Here is a 12,051-nt window from a genome sequence, read left to right on the forward strand (position 1 = left end):
ACTTCAAGTCTCAAATTTTATTAAAAAAATTTATCTACAGTGGTCATTTTCGTCCAGGAAATCAATCTCGAATCATTTCCCATTCGTATCGATCTACAGGTTTGAACCAATACGGCGCTAGAATTTGTTAGAAATGGGGATTTTCGAAGAGCTTACTTTCAAGAGGATCATTTCCTCGGTTGCACCAATTACTGTGGCAGCATTGGCGACAGACGGAATACGGCATGATCCACTCTGGTCGGCATTGCGTCAGTCTTAAGCCCTTTACAAACGATTTCTAGAGCAATTCGAACCTTGGGTAGGGATGAATGAAGTTCTGCTTCTTATTCGCTTCGCACGTCCACGAGCTCTGGCATCCCATTTGAACACCAACAACCCTTCCGTCCCTCTTTCTCAATTCGATCGCGCAAGTTCTTTGATCAGCTGGGCATTTTTGAGCAGTACCAATTTTATTGCACTGCTCGAAGTTTTGAGCAGAGCATTTCCAGCAGAAGAGATCGTCGAAACTGTGATGAAAATAGGAAATGAGAAAGAAAGTCGGTCTTACTTTGGGATTTCATTCTTTGACAACATGAAGGACTCTCTGTTATGATTTGCGGACTGGAGTGGTTTTTGTGTTGTAGTTGTAGATGTGGTTGAAGTTGATGTAGTTGACGTTGTGGATGTTGTGCTCGTTGTTGAAGTCATTGTTGAAGTCGTAGTTGTTGATGTTGTTGTTGTGGAAGTAGTTGTTTTCTTAGTTCGAAGAGGCCTTTTAGTTGGTCTGCCTTTTGGCCGCTTTCTTCTTGTTGTCTGACTTGTTGTCGTCGAAGTTGTAGTTATCGAAGTCGTAGAGGTTGTTGTTATCCCAGCTTCAGTTGTCGTTATTTCCTGAGTTGACGTTTTTGCCTTCTTCTTTTTTGCTTCTTTTGCCTCTTTTCTAATAAAATTTCACGAAACGAAATTGGCGGAGACTTACTTTTTCTTTCGCTCTGCTCGTATTTCCGCGAGTTCTTTCTTTTCCTTGGGACTCAACTTCTTCTTGCTTCGTAGCAAGTTTTTGACCAAAGATGAAACGGATTTTTCTTCTTTGATTCCATCTTCGAATTGGGCGGACATTCGAGAGCTGAGAGATGATTTTGTTTTCTCTTTTTCAATTGTTCGCTCATCAATATCATCTGAAACGGTTTAGAGAAAAAATTCGAATTGTGAGTACCTAAAAACTGTTTTTCCACGATTTCGTCAAATTCATCCGCTGAAATCCCGACTTCGTCCATCGTTCGTTGCAGCCCAATGTCATTGAACATTTCGTATTCGACTGGAATGCCTTCGACATCGATTTCCGGAGAAATGTCGCCGTACCAGAAAGCGGCGTAATCTGGTACCTGCTCTTCGGGAAGCTTATTTGGCGAATAATCGAACGTCTCTGCCAGCTCATATTCAATATCCGACTCTGGAGGGATCTCGGGAAGGATGATTTCTCCAAGAGGGTCCTTAGTAGCTTCAATTTTCTGGCTCTTTTCGAGCTCTTTTTCTGCCCTTCTTGCGGCCACGGCCTTTTCCCATTTTCGCAGTTTTGCTTTTGTGATGACTTTTTTCTGCGCAGAAATCTGAGTTATAAAAAGAAGACTCTTGAAAATTTTCATGATATTGAATTATTGAAATATCACGAGATTACAGGCGCTTTATATGAGAAGTGGAAAGGTGATATTTTGAAAATTAAGCGGTTACAGCGACAAGAATAACGTGGTGAAGGTCAATTTTTATGAGAAATTTTTCATTTTAGAACACTAAGAAAAAAACGGAAAAGCGAAAATGTTTTAAAGTCAAATAAGTCAAACAGAAGATGAAAAACCAATAAACAAAAAATACATATAAAAAAGGGAAATCATTCGTTTCGCCTAAGAGGATAATTAACGACATGATTATTAGAAGATCTTTCCTTCTTTTATCACCTCCAACGCGCCATTTTTAGATAGCTGGTCTTACATATACATTCAAGAAAGAGAATGGAACGGTCAAACAGCATCGAAACTATCACCGAGGGTTCCTCAATCGCGCCGTCCGAAAGCGTGGTTGATTGGAAAAGTATCCTTTTGTCTGAAGAAAACAGCAATTCAACGCTTCAAAGAGTACAAATTGAAGAGCTGATCCGCAACTTGGAGAGATTGTTCTCATTCAAGTTTTTCGATCTTGAGAAAATCTGGCTGGAGAAATTTGAAGAACTTAAAAACCAGCTTGAAAATAAAGATCTGAATATCAAGGAACTTGAAGAAAAAATTGAATTCATTCAAATCGAAAACGAGCAAAATGAACAAAAACGAGATCAACAAGCGAAAGAAAACATCCTTGAAATTGAGGAAAAAATGAAGATGAATGATGAGTTGATTTTGAAACTGAACAAACTTCAAGAGCAATCGAAAGTTATCACTTTCAACTTTGAAGCGATGAAACAGTTGATTTTTGGCAAACTAAGGTCGCTTCAAATTTGGGTTTTGACAAGCATTCCGCACGATTTGGTGAAAAAATTTATTGTCGATCAATTTCGGAGAATCTACCAAGAGGCGGTGGATTACCTTCCCGATCTGATTTTCTTGATCATTTGTATTGTTTTTATGACGATTAGCATCATATTTCCGACATGGCTCCTCCGCATCATCATTTTTCTTGTCGCCCTTTTTATGTTCATTTATTGGGAAAAGTATCACAATGAGGAGATTCTGCTTTTGGGAACAGTCTCCAAGAAGATTTTGTCATTACGTGAAAGATTTTTTCCTCCGCATCGCCAGATGAGCAGATGGAACGCCGAAATGGATCTTACCCGTATTCCCGAAGAAAATGAATTTTCACTGGACGAGGAAAGAGACAACTCATGAGTTAATGAAAAATTTTAAAATTTTTTTCGTTCCGAATTCTATTAAAAATCTTTTTTAGTTTTTCCAATAAACATGCCTCGCATTATCATTGCATTTCTTGATTTTATTCACATTTTTAAGTCATCTTATCGTTTATCTTAAGACAACTGTGTCAGTTTGAGTATTCAATGTAATAAATTTCACAATGTACTGTCATTACATTGTGTGTTACAGAGAGGTTAGCGTATAAAAAGCAGATTCTTCCATTGAGATGTGTTTTTGTACAAGCGATGATGATCTTCATCTGTCGAGGTCGAGAGGAGTATTTACAAATTATTCAGAATCATTACTGAAAGATCTAGTAGTCGATCTTAGAGTATGGTGGTGGAGGAAGAGCTCGGTTTCGGTTTGGATAGCCTCTGGTTGGTCGATTTTGCTGGATGGAGAAGTTGACTTGTCGAGAGCCAGAGTGTCGTCCGGACGAGAGATCGGAGCCAATTTCTGAAGAATTCGTCGATTGGCTGGAATATCCGTGGACGCCAGAGTCGTAACCGTGCTTGGTGTTGAAATTTTGGAACTGGTTGAAATTTTGCCATTGAGGATTTGGCTTGTAATTGACGTTACCGTTACCATTTTGCATCTAGAATATATTTTAAAGCGGAAAAATGGCCTTTCTTACGTTGAATCGTCGCATCTGCTGAATTGGTGTTCCGGAGTTCACATTTGGTCCCTTTTTGATCCTTCTGGCAAATACAGTGAGCGTGACTGTAAGAACGATAGCGGCCAAGGAGCCAACTACGCTCAAAGTCAGCCACTGAGATTTGCCATTATCTCGATTTTCGCCAGTAATGAGTCGCGGGTTTCGTCGAGACTCGTACTTTTCGAAAGACGGGAGATCGTCAAGATTTGCGTAGGGGACCTTTAGATCGTATTGAAAAGAGTGAGCGATTGATGAAAGTACCTGTTTGACTTTGGATTTTGAATTCTCCTCAAGCATATTGACCTCCAAGCTTCCATCATCTTCAATTTCATCGGAGAAGACAACATCATCATTGGCGATGACGTCATCAATGAGACCATGTCTGACGAGCATGCTGATATCATCATTAAACTCGCCGCTTGTCAGCAACTCCTCAGTATCAACCATCCAATCTCCACTTCCTCCTTTGTCGATCGTCTCCTCGTTGTCTCCAGATGACTCATCATCATCAGCTCGTTCGGGTAAATTCGCCAGGAGCGAGAGCAAGTCTGTCCTGAGGCCGCGCAGGCGGGTGGCAGCACGCGCAGTTTCCTGATAATCAAGATTAACTCTTTTAACGATAGGCGCGTTGCCGCCCGCGTCGACCGCCCAGGCCCAGGCGCTGATCAACTCGCTCAACTCGGCGCCCTTCTTGCTGAGCGCGGCTAGCCGCGTCAACGAACGTTGCACGCGCCCAGCAGTCGCCCGCGACTCGATCAGATCCGCCATGAGCATGACCGTGCGGGCCTTTTGCTCTGCAACATGTGCCCGCCAACGTTCATCCGCTAAGCGGAGCATGTAACCGCTCGCCCAAGTATTCGAGCGGCGCAACAATCGATCAACCACAAACGGCAAATCTTCGTGTGAGACACCGACTGGCTACAAGCAAAATTGTTTTAACTTGGAATCGCCAGTGGTCCTCTTCACCAGATTTTGATCAAAGTTTTTGCGAAGCAAAAACTCCAAAAAAAAAAAGCCGCGCAGCGGCTTTTATCCGACCGCAAAGGGTAAGCCGCGCAGCGGCTTTTTTATCAGTGTTCTCTCTGTTAAGGATAAACGAAAGTCATCCATGATTTCGAGTCAAAAAATATTTTTTATAAAAAATCCGCACCCTTGAAAACTGCTTACCATTTTGACTTGTTTTCCGCTTATGGGTGCTTCTGCCAATGCCTCGTGTGCCCATTCATCGAAGTTTACCAGTTCTTTGAGCTCATCGCTCACAGAAAGTGCGCAAGAAACGCCTGCCAAGAGAAGTCCAATCTTCATTTTAGCGTTTTAAGATTGTCTGTTTCTTTTAGTTCTCGGCGATTTGAAGAGTTAAAATATTTTTAACTCAAGGCTTGCGCTTGTCTGTGGTTGAAAAAGAAAGTTTTTTTTTATCTCGGCGGAAGAATCCGAAATGAATGATTTTGAAAAATAATGCGTTTCTTAAATAGCAAGGGAGAAGAGCAGGGATTCTTTTCGAAAGCCGCGATGTTTGTAAACCTTCCGACGGGAGAAGAAGCGATCAGCGCGTCATATTTTTTTAACGTTCAACAAACGCAGAATTAAACAACGGAAATCTAACGTGGAGGAACATCAACAAGTCAAATTTTTATTTCTGCAGTAATTCGAGAATTTAATTTTCAGTAAGATGATTTTTATCAATGTTTGACTGCTTTCCAATAAAAGCATTTCAAAGACAACATAGCGGAACTACCAAAACTTTCTAAAAAATCCTTTCGATTCATTGTAAACTTTTGCGTCATCAATCGCTCGTGCGTCCTTAACTTTTCGTTCGTCAATTTCATGTTGATTTCGGATTCTTTGTTCTTGAAGTGTCATTTCATAAGCGTGCATCTTTTCCTTTGACTCCCTGTCTAGAGCTTCCCGTCTTTCCTTCAATGCGAGAGAGTTTTCATGCTTTGCAACGTCGGCCTTGACTTGCATTTTGTCCAAAGAGAGTTTCGCTTCTCGATCTGAAAACATGATAAGCTTCGTATTTATTATCTTCGAGATTAGGAAAAGAAAATCACCTTTATCCTGGCAGATTTTATTATTCTCAATCTCGATTCTTGCTGTTGTTTCTTTAAGTTTTTTATATTCAAGATCTTTATTCAACTCGAATTGAATTCGACGAGTCTCCTCTTCTTGATCAAAACGACGCTGCTCTAATTCGCGTTTTCTGTTGGTGTCTTGAAATTTCAACTCAGCTTGAATGCGTTTCGTCTCCTCTTCTGTTGTAAACTTGGCTAGTTCTTGATCTCGTTTTCTTGATTCTGCTTCAAGAATAGCTTTCTCATGAGTTTGACGTCCTTCTATTTCTTTTAATTGTTTCTTAAAAAACATTAGCTCTTTAATTCTTTTTTTTAAATTTACTTTGATGTCTTCAGCTGATTGCTGTCTGAATGTAATTTCCTGTTCGATCGCATATTTTGCCATAAAGAAAAGAATTATAATGGCAAAGGCCTGAAAATAAATTAAAAATTTGAGCCATAAATAGACAGTTAAACGGCGTATTAGCTTACTTTCTATTCAAAAATGCAAACCAAACTGTATATTTTATTTCTCGTAGTATATTTGATTACCAGAAAAGGTGCTTTGTCATATGTAAAATAACTTGCGGCGAAGACGACTCCCAGTTGCACCTTCGAAAAAATAAATCGTTAAATACAAAAATTTCAGAATCATCAAACCGTATCAGAAGAAAAAATATTCCGCCTTTCGATATCAGCCATAATTCAATGATCCTAAGAACCGTCCGAAAAATCTTTTTTCTAAAAAAAATGGATTTCAACAGATGTGATTGAGAAAACATACGTCAGACTTTAAAAGAGACTTTTTTTGTCTTTAGGGGGTCGACAAGAATCGGGATTTCCTTGACCAAAAATACGAGTAAACCTGAAAAGATAGGCAAAATTTGAGGGGGAGAACGGATTCGGTTGGCCCAACTCCCGCCGAGTATGAATGTCACCTCCGAGGTGTCAAGCCAAGTAAAAGAGATGCAAGGGACCACGCCGCCGGTGTGAACTCCTGCAGAGGGTAGTATGATCTCAAAATTCGGCCAAATGCCGAATTTTCATAAACTCATATTTTGAATGAATAATTCGGCCAGGTTGGCCGAATTTTTCGACCGAAATTGAACGATTTTTGAATGAAAAATTCGGTCCCCAAGAATAAAGGCCGCGTCCTAAACCCACTAATTTATTCAGAGTCTCCATTTTATCAGAAGAAAATAATCTAATCAAATGGTCCTAACCTCGGGGCTCCGCCCCTTCGGGCCTAAGATGCCGGGGTCTAGTCTCGGGTTACTTAGGGTTTCCTTCGGTAACCCTAACTAACCCTAGCCTATCCCCCTCGGGTAATTTGTTCCGTCATTTTTGCAGGTGCCCCCTAACCCTAACCTTTATACTAGCAATACTACAATTTTAATTTTCTTGACGAAAAAATAGTCTTGGGGGAGCTGCAACTTTCTCCTAGCCATCTAGGGCAAATCAGTTATTATTATAACGAGGTCGATCGGAATTTTCGTGGTAATGAAAAGTCGAGTTACATTCCTAGATATTCGAATTATCAGAATTGATAACAAGCATTCATAGCGATTGAAAGAGCCCTCAAAAAAGAATAATGAGTGTCCACCCAGAATTTCGCTGACCGAATTTTTCACCAGAATACTTTGTGAAATCTGCCCAATAATTCGGCCAGTTTGGCCGAATTTTTCATTCAGAATGATTGAAAATTCAGACGAATAATTCGGCTATAGGTGGCCGAATTTTGAGATCATACTACGCTGCAGAGACTGCTCCTGGGCCAAAGTTGGAGCAAGTCTCGGTGTGACTCCTTGAGTAAACATAAAGTCGGGGCATCTTGAGCCAGAGATCATGATCAAGCTCAGCCTGGATGATCTTCAAGAATGAAGATTTGGAAAACAGCAAATACAGACAGGCCCTTCTTGTTCGTAAATTCAGCTAGAAGAAATCGTTTGTTAACCACAATCTTTTTCGAAGATTGTTACTTTGATTCAAGTAGCTAATAATAATTGGAAGTGATCTATTTCGAAAATTTATCATCAAAAGACTTTAACGATAGCGCCATCAGAATCAGTATCAAATTTTACCCTGTCATGGAAGTTTTCAGAGAATTCTAATTCTTAGTCTTCCATATTTTCAGTTTTGAAGATCATATAGGTCGTGCTTGATCACAATTCCCGGCTCAAGATGCCTCCAGTTTATGTTTACTCAAGGAGCCACACCGAGACTTGCTCCAACTTGGGCCCAGGAGCAGTCTCTGCAGGAGTGCACACCGGCGGCGTGGTCCCTTGCATCTCCTTCACTCGCCTCGACACCTCCTGCACGTTCTCACTCAGCGGGAGTTGGGCCAACCGAATCCGTTGTCACCCAAAATTTGAATCAACTTGCGAATAAAAAGGCTCGACACAATTTTTGGAGTTATGAAGATTTGGAGTAACAAAACCTGGAGCAACCGAAATTTTCAAACCGATTTTTAAGGGTGTTGAGGGCCTCCCGGCCCTCTCAAACCCTGGCGAAAACCCGGCTTTGGGCCCGGGCTTTCTTTTGACCGAGTCAGATACCCTTAATTATGACATTAACACCCTTAAAAATCGGTTTGAAAATTTTGGTTGCTCCAGATTTTGTTACTCCAAATCTTCTTAACTCCTGAAATTGACTTTTGCCAATAAAAAGGGCTGAGAAAATTAACCAGCGAGAATTTAAAAAATTGGGAAGAAAAAACAGTCAAAAAAACGTCCAAGAACTTAACTTGATTCCCTAAATCTCATTTTATCAAACGATTTGAGGCAGGGGCTCGAAAAATCGTTGTGCGCCCGTTGTTTTAGCGCCCCCACTCACGCCGGACATCGCTTCGCCCGTTGTTCAATTTCGAAAACAACGCGGGCTCGTTGTCCAAAATAAGGCTTGCGCTAGAGGGGAATCAGGTCAAGCGACGCCCGCGCTGCGCAATCCGAACCACTACACAGTTCGTTCCGATTGAAGATCCAAAGTGAAAAACGAAGAAGCCACTATTCAAAAAAGTCGAATAAGACTAAAATAACTTTACTAGTCCATTTGAGAGTAAGATGGGATTAGTAAAGTTATGTATTTTTGTGAAAATAGGAATATATATTATTAAAAAGAAAAGAAGATTAATATTTTGGTATGGCTCTAATCTTGTCCGCCAGATCTTTGAGCTTGTCTTCATCTTGACCTAGTCGAATTAGAATATGCTTGGGGTTGCGCCAGTGGGAAAACGGACTTTTTGCACTTGACCTGAAGGGATGAAATTTTGTGGACATATATCTGAGGTCCTAATCAAGAAAAAATCAAAAAACCTCGAAAAATTAAGGGTATAGGGGTCGAAAAATCGATTTTTTTATTTTTGCAAAATTAAGCCTGAGAAAACCTAGACTATCATTTTGAAAGCTCAAAAATGATTTTTTCGAGTCGAAAAAGTCAGAGCAAATTAATGAATCCGCAAATAAAGAAATTTTAATTTTAAAAAATTAAGATAAAAACCATAATTAAGCGGAAAACACGAATAATTTGTATTTTTATCCCGAATGGGTGTGGGTGGGGTTGGAGACATAACTGAGATTGATCACCTCAGAGTCCAACGCCGATCTCAAGCCCCTTAAATTTAATAATCAAGGAACGGGGCTGAGACGGCCCGAAGGGCCGTCAAGCCCTTAAATTTAATAATCAAGGAACGGGGCTGAGACGGCCCCCTTTTGCACCTTTTTGTTATTTTTATCTTTAATTTTTTAAAATCGGCGATTTTGACGCAAAAACGAAAATTTTCAAACGGGCCGCATTTTCGTTGCCGGGCGTTGCCGGACGAGATTCGAGTGGTTCCATGGAAAGCATCGTCTGAGCTTTCTTTTCGTGGTGTCAGTTTGGTTGGCCAAGGTTGTCCACGTGAGAAAATGGGCAAAACGTGCGAAAAACTTGCTATTTTTTGAATAAAATCGCCATTTTCCGTCCAAAAGCCAAAATTTTTAATTTTAACTATTTTTATGGAATCTCCACCAATTTTTACACATGGTCACGTGGTTTCAGCATTTTTGAAAACAGACCATTTTCGGCCAAAATCCCACCAGCGCAACCCCAAATATGCTCCTTCCACTGGTCCATATCACACATGGAACATGTATCTTGTCTGATACTTTCAGTGCATACAGCACACGCCTTCGAAACATAGCCGCAGCCCCCACAGAATGTACTTGTTTTCGAGCATCGGCTTGTATTGAAAAAGCTAGAAATTGAGATTTCGGAATGATACCGATATAAGTCCATATTCTGCAAGGATATCGCGAAGATGAGTGCGCATCCCTTTATCTGAGCAGTCGAGCACTCGTCGAAAAGAGATGAACCATCGAAGGCATTTTGTTCCTTCTGTGCCGAACGTGCAGAGGAGGATGCCGCAGTACTTCGCGCTTTGATGATCGTAGTTATCCAGGCAGATGGCCACTCGGCCTTCGTTTGCAAGTTGGAGTGCTCGTTTCTTGATTCGATCCGTGATTTCGCCTTCAAGAATACTGAAAAGAGATTTTATAACTCCCTTGTTTTTGATTTCTCATCGCTTATTTTTTGAGTCTTATTCCAAGTTCAAACTTACCGAATATGTTTTTCGATGATGTGCCGCGAGACGCCGTTCTTGTACTTCTCGTCGAGAATTTCCAAGACTTTTTCATCAACGGATGGTCAAAGACGTCGAGAGGAAGGCCGATTCCAACGACAGCTTCTGCAACAGCCGAGTAGAGTGCTTTGGTCTTGTTGAAGTGTCGTGTATTCTCATGTCGAGTCACCGCACCCGCGTCCAATTTTCTGTTTTTCGATTTCGCTCCAACTGCCCGGTAGAGAGCTTTGTTAAGATCGTTCCGGCAATACTCGTGATCGCAGTAGACAAAGAAGGTTGGTCGTGTTTCTCCGGCTTCTCTGTAGGAAAGTGCAAAAATATCATAATCTAAGTCTTTCCTATGGCTTGATTTCTCCTTGATGACGGTATCGCGTAATGTTTCATCTTCGAGAAGTTCCTTGAGCTTTACTTTGACGTCTTCTTCCTTTTTTCCGGGAGTTTTCTGGGGAGTCAATGGAATATCTAGAACGACTGGCACGATCGGGACTGCCTCATCTCTCTTTCGTTTTAGCACTGGCCTTTTTGGCGTTCTCAGAATAACTGGCTTACTTGGCGTTCTCAAGGTGCTTGGAGCTGGAGCCATTTTTACTTTTTTCAATTTAATGACAAGTGACATTTGCTTTTATATCAGATTTATGTGAAAAGAGGGAGCTACGTGAGCATCCTTCGCCCTGCTGGAGACCAGATATCGCTGATAACCATCATCATGATTAGCTTCCTGATTAGTTATCAGTGTCGATCTTCACTCCACTAGTTCAAAGCTTCAGCTGCACGTAATTTCAATCCTTTGAAGTTAATTTCTTTTTAAAAGAAAAAGGTTTTTACGAATGATTTTTTTTAATTTGTTAAGATTCTTTTAAGGCAATAAATAGCTAGTATTTATTAATATTATGATTTTAAAATATTATTTACAATATTTAATATAGTATTTTTATCATAAAAGCTCGGACATTGAAGTTCAGATTCTAAAGAAATAAGCGCGGCACTCGCGGAGGGCGGCAAAATACATCGAGCCTCATTCACCGAACAACGGGTCGCTCGTTGTTTCATCGCGTTGTGGTTGTGGGCAACGCGCCTCGGATGATGGCGCTACAACGGGCCTGCGGGTGTTTTTTCGCGCCAACAACGAAAGCGCGGGGGTTGAAAATGAGTGGGGGCGCTCAAACAACGGGCGCGCAACGATTTTTTCGAGACCCTGATTTGAGGTTAAACAGATTAGGAAAAATTTGTTGACTCCAAAAATTAAGGTTTCATATCCAGACTATGTGTAAATACGATCACCCCGGAAAGAATTCTCGTCGATGTTTCTCTGTAAGTTGGAATTCTCAACTTGGAATAAAAATTGTGTGGAGAGAATTCGATGCGCCCTCCTAGCTTTCCTTTTCTTATTTGATTATCAGTAAAAGCAAAACGCTTTATTGACAGAATGCTTTATCTTAGTCGGCTTTCAAATTTAATGGGTAGTTTTTCGTTCTTAAAGTCTTCTATTGCCAGCTTTCGGTAGTTTTCAAAGTAAGTTTTTCTTAATCCCTTGACAACAATCGGGATTTTTTCAACAAAAATTCCGGAAAAACCCGCTTTGATCGAGAAATTCTGATTGGTTTTGTGACTAGAAGAGGGTTTGAAAAATACAGCGGCGAAAGCTAGAATTTTCGCTTTTTATTCTCTGCTATATTTGGTAATGAAGAACTTTTTATCTCTTTCTTCTCTGAGCTAAAATACATCGTCAAGCATGCTAGTTACATCTCTTATTTTGCAGGTCAATAATTGTTCGGGCATTGATAAGTTTACGCGAAAACTTTCCCTTTTTAACGGTGTTATTTCGCTGATGTGACGCTTTCTTCACAA

General features: G+C 40.6%; 3 protein-coding genes and 1 long non-coding RNA gene across 5 annotated transcripts; all 4 read right to left on the reverse strand.

Annotated features, from left to right (window-relative positions):
• Positions 1 to 2: 2 nt before the first annotated feature.
• Positions 3 to 326, reverse strand: LOC145702422 (uncharacterized). The gene is made up of 3 exons (XR_014134314.1): positions 294 to 326; positions 157 to 254; positions 3 to 117 (listed from the first exon to the last, which is right to left on the reverse strand). It is a non-coding gene; the product is annotated as an uncharacterized LOC145702422 (long non-coding RNA).
• A 2-nt stretch (positions 327 to 328) lies between these two features.
• On the reverse strand, positions 329 to 1,634 carry LOC145702417 (uncharacterized; the record flags this gene model as incomplete). The annotated part of the gene is made up of 4 exons (XM_081779640.1): positions 1,196 to 1,634; positions 959 to 1,157; positions 548 to 919; positions 329 to 506 (listed from the first exon to the last, which is right to left on the reverse strand). Coding segments are annotated over exons 1-4 (1,179 nt in total), but the record flags the coding sequence as incomplete, so codon positions are not given.
• Positions 1,635 to 2,950: 1,316 nt separating this feature from the next.
• On the reverse strand, positions 2,951 to 4,961 carry LOC145702413 (uncharacterized). 2 transcript variants are annotated; one of them, XM_081779638.1, is made up of 4 exons: positions 4,702 to 4,961; positions 3,796 to 4,125; positions 3,514 to 3,753; positions 2,951 to 3,474 (listed from the first exon to the last, which is right to left on the reverse strand). In XM_081779638.1, the coding sequence occupies exons 1-4, from the start codon at positions 4,837 to 4,839 to the stop codon at positions 3,193 to 3,195; spliced, it is 990 nt and encodes a 329-aa protein (XP_081635764.1). In that variant the 5' UTR covers positions 4,840 to 4,961; the 3' UTR covers positions 2,951 to 3,192. The 2 variants fall into 2 exon arrangements, with proteins under 2 accessions (XP_081635764.1, XP_081635763.1); XM_081779637.1 differs by having other exon boundaries at positions 3,796 to 4,452.
• A 120-nt stretch (positions 4,962 to 5,081) lies between these two features.
• On the reverse strand, positions 5,082 to 6,022 carry LOC145702418 (uncharacterized). Its single transcript, XM_081779641.1, has 3 exons — positions 5,932 to 6,022; positions 5,589 to 5,889; positions 5,082 to 5,531 (listed from the first exon to the last, which is right to left on the reverse strand). Exons 1-3 carry the CDS (start codon positions 5,992 to 5,994, stop codon positions 5,269 to 5,271), a joined length of 627 nt encoding a protein of 208 aa, XP_081635767.1. The 5' UTR covers positions 5,995 to 6,022; the 3' UTR covers positions 5,082 to 5,268.
• Between the last annotated feature and the right edge of the window lie 6,029 nt (positions 6,023 to 12,051).

The sequence above is a fragment of the Oikopleura dioica genome, chromosome PAR (assembly GCF_907165135.1).
Source record: "Oikopleura dioica chromosome PAR, OKI2018_I68_1.0, whole genome shotgun sequence".
NCBI lineage: Eukaryota > Metazoa > Chordata > Appendicularia > Copelata > Oikopleuridae > Oikopleura > Oikopleura dioica.

What these genes read in the sequence shown, in the direction of transcription:
- LOC145702413 (XM_081779637.1), bottom strand. Translation starts at nt 4,839, where the DNA reads ATGAAGATTGGACTTCTCTTGGCAGGCGTTTCTTGCGCACTTTCTGTG. An exon ending in GCGGAAAACAAGTCAAAATG is followed by an intron (nt 4,453 to 4,701) that starts GTAAGCAGTTTT and finishes TTTTGCTTGTAG; the next exon opens with CCAGTCGGTGTCTCACACGA. An exon ending in AGCAGATGCGACGATTCAAC is followed by an intron (nt 3,475 to 3,513) that starts GTAAGAAAGGCC and finishes AATATATTCTAG; the next exon opens with ATGCAAAATGGTAACGGTAA.
- LOC145702418 (XM_081779641.1), bottom strand. Translation starts at nt 5,994, where the DNA reads ATGGCAAAATATGCGATCGAACAGGAAATTACATTCAGACAGCAATCA. An exon ending in AATCAGCTGAAGACATCAAA is followed by an intron (nt 5,890 to 5,931) that starts GTAAATTTAAAA and finishes ATGTTTTTTAAG; the next exon opens with AAACAATTAAAAGAAATAGA. An exon ending in TAAAATCTGCCAGGATAAAG is followed by an intron (nt 5,532 to 5,588) that starts GTGATTTTCTTT and finishes TCATGTTTTCAG; the next exon opens with ATCGAGAAGCGAAACTCTCT.